Source organism: Plectropomus leopardus, chromosome 3 (assembly GCF_008729295.1).
Source record: "Plectropomus leopardus isolate mb chromosome 3, YSFRI_Pleo_2.0, whole genome shotgun sequence".
Taxonomy (NCBI): domain Eukaryota; kingdom Metazoa; phylum Chordata; class Actinopteri; order Perciformes; family Serranidae; genus Plectropomus; species Plectropomus leopardus.
The window spans coordinates 25554150-25570200 of NC_056465.1; the positions used below are offsets into that span (position 1 = coordinate 25554150).

At 41.3% G+C, this 16051-nt stretch overlaps 1 protein-coding gene across 1 annotated transcript in view; it reads left to right on the forward strand.

Moving 5' to 3' along the window:
• The window catches only part of atf6 (activating transcription factor 6), a 40723-nt gene that overhangs the window by 5687 nt on the left and 18985 nt on the right, over window positions 1-16051 (forward strand). Inside the window, exons 7-13 of the mRNA XM_042481521.1 lie at window positions 1654-1823; window positions 9222-9407; window positions 9569-9660; window positions 11662-11811; window positions 14285-14380; window positions 14500-14602; window positions 15287-15357. Of these exons, the coding sequence (XP_042337455.1) occupies window positions 1654-1823; window positions 9222-9407; window positions 9569-9660; window positions 11662-11811; window positions 14285-14380; window positions 14500-14602; window positions 15287-15357 (868 nt within the window). The remainder of the gene's footprint in view (window positions 1-1653; window positions 1824-9221; window positions 9408-9568; window positions 9661-11661; window positions 11812-14284; window positions 14381-14499; window positions 14603-15286; window positions 15358-16051) is intronic.

Consider the following 16051-nt stretch of genomic DNA (forward strand, 5'->3'; position numbering starts at 1 on the left):
GCAGCACATTGACACACATGACCTCACATCTCACTGTATTGCATCAGACCAGGACAATGATTTTATTAGCAAGCAGCGTGTTGTTATTTACTTAGAGCGTTTGGTTATTTATTTGAATATTTTCTGATTTTAGTTCTGTTTGTTATTTCCGATGAGTTTGTTGTTGCTTAGAGAATAGTATAATTGTTGTGCCTTGGCCAGCAGATGGTGCTCTAACTTAAGTTTAGTTTCAGTGATTCTCACTCCCTTTTGTCTCATGCTGCACTGTTTGATGGTCAAATAATTATAAGTAAATCAGACATTAGGATTATAAATACTTCCTTCTCATTTTCAGAAAGTGTCCACATTTGGGCTGCATTTAAAAAAAAAAGAAAAACAATCCAGGGAGTCAACCTTCATAAATATACAATTAGGAAAGTTTGTTTTATAACCCACATGGAAACCTATTTATGGGCTGCTGTGTGATTTTGTGTGTTTCGTGCATTAAAGTCATTATTATTGTGTTTTGTGGTTTCGTCTGCCTGGTTTACCAGTCCCGTTACATCAACACCACCTAGGCCAATGTAAATACTTATGTCATTGCCTGGGACCCAAGTGGGTGGAGTATCTGACCTCTCTCGACTCGAATTTGAACTTGGCTCTCCTGTCTGCCTGGTAATGGCCAAGATGGCAGATGGTTAAAGCCAAGACATCCAAGTTTAGGACCCCAGATGGAAGTCAAGTCAAGCCTGCTCAGCGTTACGAGTCTCTTTGGTTTAAGATCTCTGAAATTTTCACAGCTGAGGAAAGAGCGTTTTGCATCGGGCAGACGGAGAGAATAAATGAGAAATATTTCCTGGTGACATTTTATGGAGTTTGACCAGTATTTCCAAAGAACAAACAGGCTGACAGGTGCACGCAAGGCTTTTAATTTCTTTTGACTTTCATCCTCATAAATTCTTCTTACAGATGGTGAGCTCGAGCAAAAGACACAGCGTTCACACCACACACATTTATTAGCAAGACTCGCCAACACTTCTCCACGATTGACGCTGACAGGTTGTTTAGTGTAAGACGTGAAGGTTGCTGGGTGGGTTTGAGGAATGGCTCCTGGCACAGTCTTACTGTGAGGGGTGGGCTACGCTGTGGGAGGCTCCTATTTTAATTATAGTGACATTGTAAACATGGACAATATCATGTTTTGTTGAGGTTTTGCTGGTTTCTTTCTCTCAGGGTCCAATCAATTTAAAATATGGGCCAAGATGCAGGTTTATGTGTGTTCATGCACATAAAACTCTGTCACCTCTGAGTTTGGAATGTGGAAGTTTTAAGAGCACAGGTCGAGATGGTAAACATCTTTTCCACCTGTACTTTACACACAGAGAGTCCCGTTAAAGACGAGGGGTTAATGTAGGTCACCAGAGGTGAGGGGGGAGGTCAAGGAGCTGGACTGTACCATCTGCAGCGGGAGGGACTGATGCAGCCTCCAAATTGTACAGAATATCAGGTTGAATGTTTTGTCATAGCAGGACAAATATAGGATAAAAACGTGAACACAAACTGACGGACACACATAATCACAGTCAGAGTTATTTACTGTTAATCATACAGTAAAATATGATTATAGTACAGCTAAGACCTGTGGTTAAATATGTGTTGTGTACTCTTTCTCAGGACATCCCATAGTGCTGTCTCAGCCAAGCCAGGTGCTACAGATCCAGACACAACGGGCTGTTACTGCCAATGTGGTCACCATGCCAACGCTCAGCCAGGACATGTCCGTCCCTGTCGCTACTCCTCAGGCGGTCTCTGTCACACTTCGAGCTCCTTCCTCAGATGATGATGTGAGTCCGGTCCACAGTCTTTACTCTGTACTCTTTCTCACTGTTACATTCTTAAAGTGCACTAAGATATTAACACAGAGGGGTGTATATTAGGAAAAGCACAAGTTTATGCTGTTGCCCTCATTTAAAGGGTTAAAAGCAAATTTCCACTTATGTATAAAATGAATTGCAACATTTTTATTGCAAAACTTGCAATTCGGCCCATCCAACTTTCTACGTAAATACACGTTGAGTATATGTCATTATAGCAGACTGCACACATCAGGTGCAGCCACTTATGCATTTTCTGTCTGTTGTCAAACAACCACATAACTGTAAACATGTTATTTGATCCAGGGTCTCAAAATGGTTTCGACACACTCAGTTTGCCTTGATTGGTTACACCTAAGCCCCTGGGAGCAGCACTGTGGTTTGAAGACAATTTTACATAGTGGGCAAATGTGGAATTACAACTTCTGGGTCCATCATGTGATGCAGTGGGACCAAAAAATACTTTTTCACATAGACCATTTTTTTAGTGTTAAAACTTTTTTAACTATGGGGATTTGATTAATTCAATCTGATAACATTTTTCAAAGTCTAGAGGAGTCACACGATTTAATCATTTTTATACTCATTCAAGTTCGCAGAGGGCTAAATAGGGAGTTTGCCGCTCGGCCACTGTAGGTCACTAGTGCCCTTTCTATGTGGGCCCCACAATGCGGAAGATCTGTGTAATTTCATACCGCACAAAATCAAGCTGTTTTGGCTTCATGTGCCGCTGAGCAACTTTCATCGGAATGAATGGGGCCCCGCCTCTAACACTGTATCCAGTTCTCTTCATACATCCATGGTTACACCCAACGTGGTCTCTCGGGGACTCCACCTGTTTTTTCTCTGGTGACATGTTGTCAGTGAATACAGGTACATACAGTAGATGAAGTAATATCCTTGTTTCCAAACCTTATAGGGTTTGACATCCTTGTCAAACGTGTAGTTCTTTTTTCATTTTTCTCTCTCTGATCTGTTTTCAGTTTTTTCTCATAAGCTCTTCTGAAGGTCATACTCCTTAATTTGCTTCCTTACTAAAAATGCCTCCAAGCAATTTATTACACAAAACCTCTTCATAGGACCAAATAGGGACTTCAAGAGTTATTTTGTGTGCGTGGACATGTGAGGACTTGCTCGTATGTACTGTCATGCAGCTGCATGCCTGTGAGTAGCCGCATGGGCGTGCATGCACTTGCCCACCATGTAACTATGATGTCTTGGTTGCCATGTTCACACTCAGTCTGGATCCTGTCCTGCACAAAATTTCTCATCTTACCCTATTTTTGGTATTTATTTTAATTTCACGAGCCATTAACTTTAATGTCTGCATAAAGTATGAAACTAAAGTGAAGGAAAAACTTAATAGCTTTTTTTATTTACGATGGTGAATGTATTTTTCCACTATGACCGGAAAGTTATAACACTGCACAGACCGGTCGGTCCGTAAAGATGCAATGATGCCAAAATTTATGACAAAATCTATGACATCACATTGAATGATTTTGCCATTTTGCAAACTGATACTTTTTTTTGTTGGTAGTCTGCATGTTAGTTGCAAATTACAAATATAATCTGAAAATGATGTTGATGATTTTCTGGCTCTGGCTCATGGACTCACAAACAATCCACAGATGATCATTATTGGCCTCTGCTTTGTTTGTACCTGTGGGGTTTCATTGGAAACATGTACGTTATGTAATTGTAGTTCAGACAGTCTGAATGGTGTCATCGAAGGACTTTACTCTCCATTTGGATGACACAGGGTGGATCTTTCTGTGTGTTGCTGTAAGGGGTGATGTCAGGACAGCTGCAGTGAACAGAAGTCAAAGACAAACATGCAAAGTTAACACACACGTCTCCTGATCTTCAGATTTTCTCCCTCATGCACTCATTTCTCTCGCTGTCTGTGTAATGACAGCACAGGACAGCTCAGAGCTTTAAGGGAATCATATAAGGTGCTATAAAGTGTAGGAGGGACTGCTTCAGACATTTAAAAGTTCAGTTATAGTATGTTTTGTTTATGGTACAGACTTCGGTCTCTCCATAAAAGGTTTTGTGCATGCTGGTATTATTTTGGGTGGGCGATTCTGATATCCCCGGAGCGCGAGTTGGTTGGCCTGTTTCTGATTCTCTCCGCTTTGTTGCTCGCTCCATCGCAAAGTCAGAGAGATGCCATGACTTTCAGCAACTTGAGTGTTGTTTCAGGCTTTAGTCCGCAGTATGACAGTTCCTGACTGCCTGCTCATGTCTGAGTGAGCTGAGAAACATGTTCTCACTCTGTCTTTTGTTTATCTTGTTCTTTTTTTTTTTTTGGTGAGAAAAACTTCCACATTCACAGTGTTTCCCATTCGCTGTTTAGCTCAAACTGACGTGGCAGCAAAGTTGCAAAAAAGGCGTTGTTGTTGGTAAGGGTAGCTTTTTAATTAAGAAGAACCATATGCGTCGCATTTGTGGAATGTCTCCTAAATCATTCACAGTGTTTTCTGTGGTGACACGGAGACAACCACAGAAAATGGATCCAATTTACAGCTATTATCATCTTATAGGAATAATCACTGTGTGGCCCCGATGCATTACCCACAGAGGCGAAAAACATTACTCATAACTTAATGTCACAGTGTTCTATTTTACCAGTCGCCCCAATTTTTCCCGACATTAATGATGTTTTCCCATCAGGCTTTTTTTAACGATTAACCTCAGTGTTCAGTGTTGTTGTTTTATGAATGGTAATGTTTGACCTCTGGCTGTAAAAATAGTCGGCCCCTGAAAGGGTTTGAGAGGAACTTGTCCAATTATCACAGGGATAATCGAGTCTGGAGGAGCACTTTTCATGCCAGTGCTCTTTCAGAACAATGTCGAGGAATTCCAAACCTCAAGGCCAAAACAAATTCTCCTCTCAGCCGTTTGTGAAGAGAACCACGTCAATAAAGTTTAGAATAGGTGATTAAAGGGGAGGGACTGTACTAATTAATAGTGAGGGGGGAAAATAAGACTGTTTTTGGAGCTGAGAACTCCATTAATTTCTCACGAGAGAGGTGGGGAAAGTTTTTAAAGATGTTTACTGAAAGTATGTAATCAGTATTTACACGGTGTACTCCAGAATCTGGATGTCTTATCAGCTATATATTGACTTAAAGCTAGATTACATATTTGTTTTGCTAAATTGAGGCTACTGTAGCCACTTTAATAAAAATAATGATAATAACGATAATGATAACAAGGGATTTTTATAGTGCCTTTCACGAGACCCAAGCATGCCTTACATTGTACAGTAAACAACCACAACAAAATAATACAGAATTTAAACCTAAAAATGGACAGTTATAGAAATAATAATTAGCGGTGGGAATCGTCAGAGGCCCCACGATACGATAATATCACATTACTAATGTCACAATACAATATTATTGTAATTTTAAACATTTTGCGATATGCTGAGTATTTCAGTTACATATATTGTAATTTTTGTTACTTTTCTTTCACCTGTAAATTATGTCCCCAATGGTAAACTTTGTCAAGATCAGTTTTATCTCATAAGATAAAGTTGATAGTGTGGTCATCTCAATTCAGGCTTTGGGCTGAAAAAAGCAAATTGATTCTATAAGTCTAGCAGGCTACCGAATGTTATATAATAAAAAAAACATTATTCCTGGTGTCCATGTATCGATTTGAAATTGCAAAAATAACACAATACTATATTGTATCGATTTTTCCTCCCATCCCCTAGAAATAAAAATAATGGTGATGACAACAAAAGTATAACAGAGTCATAATGTCAGCTGTTACATAACTTAGTACTGTTATCTGTCAGTAATATCTGTGTAAAACTTGCTCACATTAGTCACCACAAGCTACTTGTCATACCCCACCAACTGAGGCTGTTGCAGCAAAACCCCTGAATGTGTTAATGTGGATAATGATTTGATTAAATGCTTATGAAGAGCTTATATAAATGTAGCTTTTCATCTGTAAGATAAAGAAAGTGAAATGTCATCCGTCAAAAGTCACATACCGGTAGTCTCGCTTTAAATGGACTTAAGAGTTGTTTCCGTGGCTCACCGAGAAGCTCTTGAGCGGTGCCATGTTGTGTGAATGTGTATGCTTAGTGTTCGGACCCACTGCAGCTGTGTTCACTTTATAACCTCACTGTGGTTTGGCTACAGCGCTGTGGTGGACTTGGTGGGCCGGGGGATGTGTAAAATGCCTGTTAAAGATGGCATGTTTGTGCCAGGTGTTACTACATGTCGTATCTACAGTTGGTCTCTCTGTGTGTGTCCCTGTTCGTGCCGTTTACAGTACTGTATTTTGGGCTATAGTTAGCCTATATAAGCCTGGGTGTTAAACGGCTGCTAACGATTACATGCTTCAGACAGGTGTTGTGCAGGACGAAGCATTTGCGACAGCTGTAAACAGCCATCAGGGATTGGGTCACTGTAATGTAATGAGCTCCTATACTGCCGGGGGTTTAGCTCTGTGTGTGTGTGTGTGTGTGTGTAGACTGAAAAACAGTCCTTCCTCAAATTGCAGGCCTCAACAAATCCTCCCCATCAGTAGGATGGGAGGATTTACAAGATGGGAACCCCAGGAAAGCATGGAGTTATGGATGGAAAGGGTTCCCCTACATCCAAAACAAAAGATGGTTTTACGTCTTTCATTTTCTTCTGCATCAGTGTCCAGTTTCCAAATCGGAGAGCTCCAGTAAAATTCCAGGATAGCTACAAGGGAGCTTGATTTAGGCCATTGCTCAATTTGTGTCATTATTCAACACTCAAACAGATAAATCGCTCATAAATGTGTAACAACAAGGCTCTTAATTAAACACACCCAGTGATTTGAGGAGTTTACCATATGTTGTGTTGAAATCTGTTGACCGTTTCAGCTCCTTGGATGTAAATGTAAAGCTCATGTTTCAGCTTTTTACCACATCTGTTGTTGTTTTTTTTGTCATAATGTGTAAAAGCTGTATTTATGTAATATGATGCAGCAGGAAAAACCACTGGAAATCCATCACATAAAACTCTTATTTCAAAGTTAAAAATGCTATATGTTTGTTAAGTTGGTGTGTTTTGACAAAGTGGGGCAGGCAGTTGTTATTTTTTACCACTCCCTGCTGTAAAGTATCTAATGGAAGTGGGAAGTTTGTGATTGGTAACATGCCTAAAAAATACCAGTTTCTCCACTAACGGTTGCCTGAGTACCTCAATGCCAAAAAACAGCTGCAAGGCATCAGCCAGCTGGAACAATGTCTCTTGTTTTTGCACTGCAGTGTCATGTTGAACCCACAGTTCTGTGCAGATTTCAAAAGACGGAGGTTTAGGGAATATGAGTATCTAAAAAGAGAATTGCAATGCAAAATAGTGCTTGGAAGGAATTCAGCATCACGAGTTGACAGTAATTTCACCTGTGGAAGCATGCCACAGTTCTAGGTGTTTATGACCTACAGTAAAATCAGGAAGGTTTTCACCCAAACTTGTTAAACGAAGCCCCCGCCCGTTTGGATAGGTTAATGGTTCATCACACACTTCCTCCTGGAGTAACCCTTGACGCTGAATGAAAATCCCTCAACAGCAGTGTGACCATTAGGCATGCTGGGATCTGCTGGCTTGTCAGCTCTCGTTTTTTCGCTCTTGTCACGTGCATTCATCTGTTGCGGAGTTGTTGCACAGGCAGCAACACCTTGCAGTATGCAGCTGGTCTCTGGTCTGTTCTGCATGAGCTGCTGGAGGCATTTGTCCTGCTCGTGGGCACCTTGGCAGTATTTTTTCTCCCATAAACACTTTGATAGTTTGTGTCATTTTCAGCGTGTTCGCCCATTTCCAGATAGGTTTCATTGAGAAATACAGCTCTGCCATTTTTTGCCGCCTGCCCCACATTTTCCTCCTTCGGCCTCATTCTGGTGGCGATGTGAAGTTCCCCTTGCTCTCCACTCCCTGGTAACTGCTTACTTGCAGAGTTCCCAGGCTCGGGTTAGTGGCACGGCTCCCAGATCTGGGCTGGGAGACAGAGGGGTTTCTCAGGAGACAGAACACAAATACAGGGATCCAAATAACTTAATCACCAGCGGGGCTATTAGGCCCAGGATCTTAGAGGCTTACCCCGGGGAGGGTGTTTGTGTTTGGAGGAGGGCATGAGAGGCGTAGCTGGGGACTGGATGGTCAATGGAGGTGTTTGGGTAATCACCACAGCCATGGGTCGTGTTAATTTGAGATAGGTCATGTTACGGGATGTGCTATTTGGGTTAGCATGCGAACGTTTCAGTTCTCACTGACCTTGAGTGGAAGGAATCCCATTTCTTCTTGGAAACAAGCTGTAAAACCATTCACATTTATTTATTTATTCGGGAATTTGTTTATTTTTACATAAGTATATCCACGTTTTTTCGTTTTTATTTGCCTTTACAGAAGTTTTGTCAGTCTTTATTTGAAATAAAGTCTCAATTAAAGTGAAGAAAATCTAAATAGAAAAATGATAATATTGTCTATTTCTTTACAAATTAACTTGAGTGTGTAAGACACTAATTACAGACAATAAAATCCTATGGATCACCCAGACCTAAAACACATATAGTGCCTGTGTGTTTATGTGTCTCAGATGTGAACTCATTTCTCAAAGAGTGACACACACTGTAAACACATTTTTCTTCACATATAGAACAGAGGCTTCGCAAGTGACCTCTGCACCTCTCAGAGGATGTCGGTGTAAATATTTTCAAGCAGGAGCTTGATCGCGTGCACTTAAGAGGCCTTTGGGGCAGTGTTGAAGCCATGATTTGTTGCAGGGGTGTCATTAACCTTGTGACACATCTTGAACGTGTCTGTGTATTATTCTATCACAGTAATAAAGAGGTGCATCAGCAACCTAGGTGTTCTCTCAGCGAGAAAAACAAAGGCAACCCAAGCTTTTATGTTGGCTTACCCTCTTCATTTGTTTTGCCTTTTTTCTGGTGGTTGTATGCCTGTGCACACTTCTTCTTGTCAGGAGTTCCTCAGTGTTGTTCAACATACCATATACATCCTCCAGAGTGTGACCGAGTGGAGCAAAACTTTGACAGATGTTGGAGATCTAGTGTGGAAACAGCAGTAAATGTAATCAGCATATCATTGACTGTGCTATGCTGTATTGCTCTTATGAATGATAAGCCATTTTTAACCAAACGCCCTTGCGATTATGGTTAAACATAACATGAGAAGAACTTATGATCCGTAACCAACAGGTGGCTCAGGTAGGCTTTTGTTTGCATTCTCACAATAACCACCTTACTTTCCTGTTTGTATAGGTGTGGAGTCGATACATCCACATGTGACGACTTGACATGAATAACAACCTTTATCAAATGCTGTTCTTTCTCTTTCGTCTCTGTCGCTCCAGTCCAAGTTGTCCCAGAGGCAGCAGCGCATGATAAAGAACCGTGAGTCAGCGTCCCTGTCTCGGAAAAAGAAGAAAGACTATCTGCTCTCGCTGGAAGCTCGCCTGAAAGTGGCGCTGTCTGAGAATGAGGTGCTCAAGTGTGAGAATGGCAACCTCAAGAGGCAGCTGGAGGGTCTGTTAAGCGAGGTGAGCTCTGCCAATACTTCCACACAGCGTGCACTCGTAAAGATGCTTCTGCACTGTAACAAAAGCGGAGATATTTTCACAGCTTGTATTGTGAGATCCATGCAAGTCATATTTTTGCTTTGTAATTTGTAATATAACATGACAACTCACTTTTCCTGCAGAACACAACACTAAAGGTGACAGCGCCAAAGAGGAGAGCAGTGTGTCTCATGGCGGTGTTGCTGTTTGTTGCGCTCAACGTTGGACCAATGAGGTGAGTATATGATGCGTGTTACTATGGGTCTCTCTCTGTATGTGTTTAAAGGGATACTTTGCTGGTCTTCAATCTGCTTTTAATCCTAACAATGTGGGAAGTATGTGTAAATGAACTACGTTAAACTTCCCTCCCATCTTACCAGCGCCCAGATCTCCCTGCTGAGTTGCCATTTTAAAGAAAAATCCACTGAAAACTGCCAAAACGTAATTTGGCCGATTTTGCCAGCTCTGGGCTGTTGCTCGAACTATAGTTTTTACTTTGGCGGGAGCTTTTATTGGTGTAATGTGGCTCAGTGCTTTGTGGTAGTTTTAGGTTTTCTAGCTCTTGAGCAAAAGCAAATGCAGCAGTACTATTTATCTGTTTTCTTTGGGCATGAAGCACAAAACGTTTTGCATATTTTTGCCGCATAGACAGCCCAGCTTTATAAAGAGACCATCTTTTCCAGCAGCGTAGTACTTCTTTAAGTCTGTACACAAACATTTGATTTCCTGGTGTCTAACGCCGTAAACTCAGTTTAAAATAATGCTGATTATGGCAGAAACTGTAGCTCAAGATGCAGCAAGATCACTGGTAACTCTTAACATTCTGTGGATGCAGAAGAGTTTGATTACTGGAGGAAAACAAATGGGAAGCCCCATGACTCATTGTGGGAATCACGCCTTTCTTGTAAGACATTACGCAAAAACATTTATTGAAAACAGAACAGAACATTTCCCATTGAAAGGACGTGTTCACACAAGTGTCCTTCACCATTTGCCGTTCAATTTAATGAATACATTGGCTGAAATATAGAAGGTGACAAATTAAATTATTTTCTTTTGCCAACTGTTTAGCTAAGACCTCTGTATCTTATTATAATAAAAAAAGTTCAAGCAAAAGATGTTTTTATCACATTAATTTGTCATCATTTCCCTTAAAAGCTCTGAGCAAAAGCACTTAATAGTAATCTTGTGGTACAACCCAAAATAATGTAGTAATGCACGTACTGTAACAGTACAGTTTTATCCTGAGAGGAACTGATCTAGTTAGTTAAGACCCTGATGACTAATATTTCATCTGTGCCAAATGGCTCTTGCGTGTGTCTTCCACTCCTTTGTTGTTGTTGCCAGAGTTTATAAGACTTTGTGACTAAAGGGTGAGTAAGCCTCCAAACACCCTGCTGCGCTGAGAGGAACATAAACATTTACCACTCACCGATGCAAAAAGAATATAATTTCAGGCTACAAAGAATAAAAAAAAAAGATTTGTCTATGTCAGATTTTCCTTATCTTGCCTCATAATATCAACACTTGTGGCAAATTAAGATGAGTTATGTAAAACTACACGGGGGGAAAGGGTTTATTCCACCCAGTGAGCAGATGGAGAGATTTCGTAATCCCAGAAACTCAACTCCAACTATAACGACAACTTCTCTGTTCTCATGTTATAAAAATGTTTGTTTTCTCCTGGGAAGAACTTTCTCCACAAGGATGCGAGGATCTACTTTTTGGACAGAGCGGCTTTGATAATCTGTCTGTGCTGGGAATGTGTTCTCTCAGTTGTTCTCTCGAGCTTAAAGCTTTCTCGGGACCCATGAATGAGTTTGCTTTTGCGACTTGAGCGGTATTCACAGTAGCCAAGTCTGTGTGTGCTTGTACCTGTGCTCGCATCAGTGTGTTTTGTGTTTGGGCTCTCCTTTGGAATGTAAAAAATGTCTGCTTTTGAGGTTGGATCCCTTTGAAATGAAAATGCCACCCAGTGTAGTAATACCGTTGAAAGAGACTGTGTGTATTTTTGTGTGTGCGTGCTTCAGCGTGCTTTGGGTTATGCAGTCTAGATCAGAGTTCAGATTCTGCTTGTGGCTAACAAACCCTACTGTGCACAGGATGTGGGCCACGGGGAATTTAGCGGTTATTTCAGTCCAGTTCTTCTTTTCCGTTTGTTTTGTCCATCCATAGTGTCCTGATTTTGCTTCACCTGTCTCTTGGCCTGACCTGACCTCTTTCTTGTGTTCATCAGTTTGTTTCAGGGAGGCCCGGGCTCAAAGCTCGGATCTGTTTCCACGCAGCACAGCGGCAGACACCTGTTGGGTTTCTCCTCTGAAGCAGAAACTGAGGTCGGGATGGGCCCCGATCCCCTCGCCAGCAGCCCCTCTGAGATGGCTGACAGGTAATGTACTCACCCCCCCAAACACCTTTCACAACACAACACCACGTCAACGAACCCGGATGCACCTGTGCCTGGGCTCGGTCTGAACTGGTACAGCTCATTACGGCACGTGTAAACACGTGCACCAGCCGATTACCAATTCTGTCCAAACGTCTGCTTTTCAAACGCCTCCAGGCCCCCGGCTAGTTGGCCAGCAGTTGTGCTTTGAGTCAGAAGGTGGGAAATTGGGGTCAGGTCTTGTTTGACATTCAGGTTTATATAGCTAGTAACAGTTTATTTTTCTAAAGGTTTATATATTTTTCTTTCTTTTTTTTAACAAAAATGCAATAGAGGCCCAGCAGTCTCATTTGTAAATTGCATAAATAACATTCTTTTTTGGTACATTACCTGCACTCCCATGTCCTGAAAATGTTTTGCAAGGTGGTCGGAGCGTCTGCATGGCATCACCAGCTTGTGTTTTGTCAGATCTCTGCGTCGGGTATGTTACATGTTAATGCAAACCATTCGGCTGCACTATCAGGTTTCTCGGCAGCATTAAACCAGCACGGGCAGGAAGGAACACATTAGCCTTTACAAAAGGGGTGACAGCACCAAACGCACCAGAGAGGAGGACGACGGGGGAGATATGCAACCTAATCTTGGGGTCCCACTGAACAGGAAGGTGTGTGTGCAGGGAGGTTAATATGGGCCCCTCAGAGTTATGATCAAGCCTCTGTGGGTTGACATGTTGTCTCGCCGAACCATTTCCAGAGCGTTTAGAGACGGGAATGTGAGGTGCAGTCAACATGTCGGCTCAGATCAAGAGGCCCGGGGGAGGTATGACGTCTGCGGCAGGCGTTTTGGTAACAAGCGCCCTGCAGGTGGGCACTGACTGTGGACAGTCTACATCATCACCTCAAGCCACGTAATCATTCATTCACAGGGGTAGAACAGTGGTGATTAAAGTCACAGGAACATCTGAGGAGGAAAGTCACGTTATGCAATGCAGTGTGCTGTTTATCCATAATGCATGTAACCTGGAGATGCACAGATTTATCAGCCACACATCAGTATCGGCTGACACTGACCTTGTTGACTGTCATCGGCCTATCGGCAAATACGCTGACATTCGTTGTGTTACATCAGTTTTGCACAGGCCAAAAAGCAGGGCTCGAGACTAACAGCGTCCTGTGATCCTGCGATAAAAAAATGTTTTGGGGACAAAAAGAGATTTTCACAGAGATGCCGTCGGGACAAAAAGGACACAAAAAACTCACAATCATCATGTCAGTGGACACACCCTATTGTTCCTTAATAATGATACATTGTAGATCGGTGTTGAAATCAGCAGAAGGAGAGCTGGTTAACGTTACCTGTTTGCAGCAGGTAGCCGGAACTAACTGCTAACAGAGACTGCATTGGGTTACGTTATGATGCATTCAAGCTCCATTCAGTGAAAATGGCTGAATGTCTATTGTAACAGTCTCATGATGTGTTCAAATGTAATCTTGTAAAACGTCATTTTCGGTGGGAAACTAGAATCAATACAGCTGTTTGAAATGTGGGGAACTTTTCACAGCAATATCAAATAGGTATTCAAGAGGGAATTATGGTATTTTATATTTAGTAAAATGTTTCATGCAGTTACTAAAAAACATGTTTCCATGTGAAAGAAGGCTATTTTGAAGGCTTTTACTAAATACTTATGATTTAATAGGTGCTCATTCAAAGGTAGTATAATGAAGAGTTGAATGACTTTAAAACAGTTCAGTTTTTTTTTTTTTTAAAGTGCAGATCTTTCTTTGTTTCCCTGGCACAAAAAGGGAAATAAATAACAAAAAATACAAAATAAAAACAACCAAAAACATCAGTATCAGAAACAGATATTTGCCAAATTGTTATTTTAAACATCAGTATCAGAATTTCACGATGGGTGCTCCCCTAAGGTAAACCCACCTCGTGGTAACAGCTGAGACTGTTTGGCTGTTGTTTTCATCTATAATTGTCCACAATCAGACTGGATGTGACCTGCAGGGTAGCAGTGCTCAGTTCTCGCGAGCATGTTTCTGATAATCCTAAACAGGACTTGCAGCAGCATGTGGACGTATCGTTTCAGAACTTCCCCTCTCAGCATTTTACAGTTAGCCACTGAAGCTCTGCCACGTCTGCACATGTCAAGTATTAAGACTTTGCAAATCAATGAAACTCATTAGTAACCCATAAAATTCAACATGAATATAATTGTCCCCACATTGACGCCATGCTGGTTTCTCTTTTGGTACCGTGTTGCTTCCTGTTACTTGATCCACTCTGTGTGTTGCACCTCCTTCAGAGGGCAAGTAGCCTCGTTGGCTCTCAGTTTGCTTTCAAAGCATATTCTCAACATGTGGAAAATATTTTTCAACAGTTTTATTTGAAATACAACATTGATTTTAGAGCGTCTTGTAAAGTTTTCTTTTAACGCCCTCTATCTGCTTTCTCTTCCACATTATAGCTCTGAGGATAAGGCCCTGATGGTGGTGAAGGATCCCATCTTCCTCCGACCGCCTCCCCCCTGCCAGCCTCCTGTTAACAGGACCAAGTGCTTAGAGTAAGATATGAACTCTTTAATATGTGGTCTACTTTTCTCCTCTCACATAAGGGCACAGGAATGCTCATATTTGACCAAAAAATGTAAGAAAAAATTGACTAATACACTTTGATTGGCAGGTTGGCCCATGAGTTGCGGGGTTGGGTCCACCGTCATGAAGTGCAGCAGACCAAATCCAGACGCATGAGTAACAGCAATCACAAACCCACCAGGACCATTTTGGTAAGTCACAGCACGTTTCGGAAAACAACAAAGCATTATCTAATTGGCTGTGCAAGTATTTAAGTGTTTTCAGTGTCTGCAATGAAGCTTAAAAACTTAACTAAACTTGTATTTTCGTGCTTGTAAAGTTTTTTTTTTTTTTGCAAACCAAAGCCTCTCTTTCACCACTGTTTCACCTCCTCTCACACCTTCCCTTTTTCTGCCTCTCATTTCTTTTTATTGGGCCGAGTTTAATCCGGCAGCCCTGAGAAAGTAAACACAACACTTAGAGGGGAGCTGTAGGATTAGTGCCCCCTGCTCCTTTTTCCATCATTTTTTTCAAAATCTGTCACAGTAGGTCTAATCCACTCGGAGCTGCCTGCTTGGTATATACCCATTCTTCATTTTACTTTAAATAGAAATGTAGTTGTGTTTATATCTTACTTGTATTGAGCTGTTTTAGCCCAACAGACACAAAACAGTCTCGACAGTATTTAAAAGGATCATATTAATAAGCTTCAACTCAGAAAACCTTGGGTCTGGAATGTGTGTGCTGATCTCTAGATGTTTTGAAATGATGGTCAGTCTGTATTTATGTGTTCGGCAGTGTTGCCAACAGTTTATCCTACTGCCTCTAATGGTTAGTTGATGTGAATATTAAGAGATTATGGCTCTTTCTCTGTCTCCTTTTTCCCCCGCTAACAGAAAACAGAGAATAAGGAGTCTGATGGTGCTCAGATTGTGACAGTCCAATACACAAAAACTACTGAGGAAAAGTGAGTAAAGGCCTGTTGCGATGTATTTGTGTCAGATTCTCAAATGTAAATCATGGTTTAATTTCTTTCCCCACCCACACAACTGTCATTTGATTAAAAGCTGCATACTGCATTTTTTGTCAACTACAGGGTAGAACATGTAGATCTATCAGAACAAATATACAGTAACTACGGCTTGTGTGGTAAACCAACACTGTGTGGTAACCTAAAACATTGAGCTAAAGCCTGTTTAGAGCTTCAGACCAGAGTGTTTATTGTTGGCTGGATTTGCAGAAATTGATTATGCAGACATAACAAACTGTTGTGTTTCATTGTTTTAGAGTTGTATTTAACAAAAGCCGCTCTTTGAAATATAAGAAATTACATTCTAGCTCAGTTTCCACACTTTTGGTGTTTGTCCTCTTTTCAGTTTTAATAATCTGTCTGATTTATGGTAGAGTGATTCAAAAGCATGACCCTCTGAACTGTTGGACTGCACTGTGTAGTTTAGATCAGGCAGATGGAGTTAATAGTTTTTTTGGCCAAGTTTAAGCCAGACAGATCTAAATCTGACTATAAAATGTCCAAATCTACAGGGCAAAAGAGCAAAAATCAGTTTCCTCTACAGAGCCTCGGGTTAGCTAGAATGAATATGGAAATATATATAGAATATAAAACTCAGCACCCAGAGGGATTGTAGGATTTTCCTCAGTTT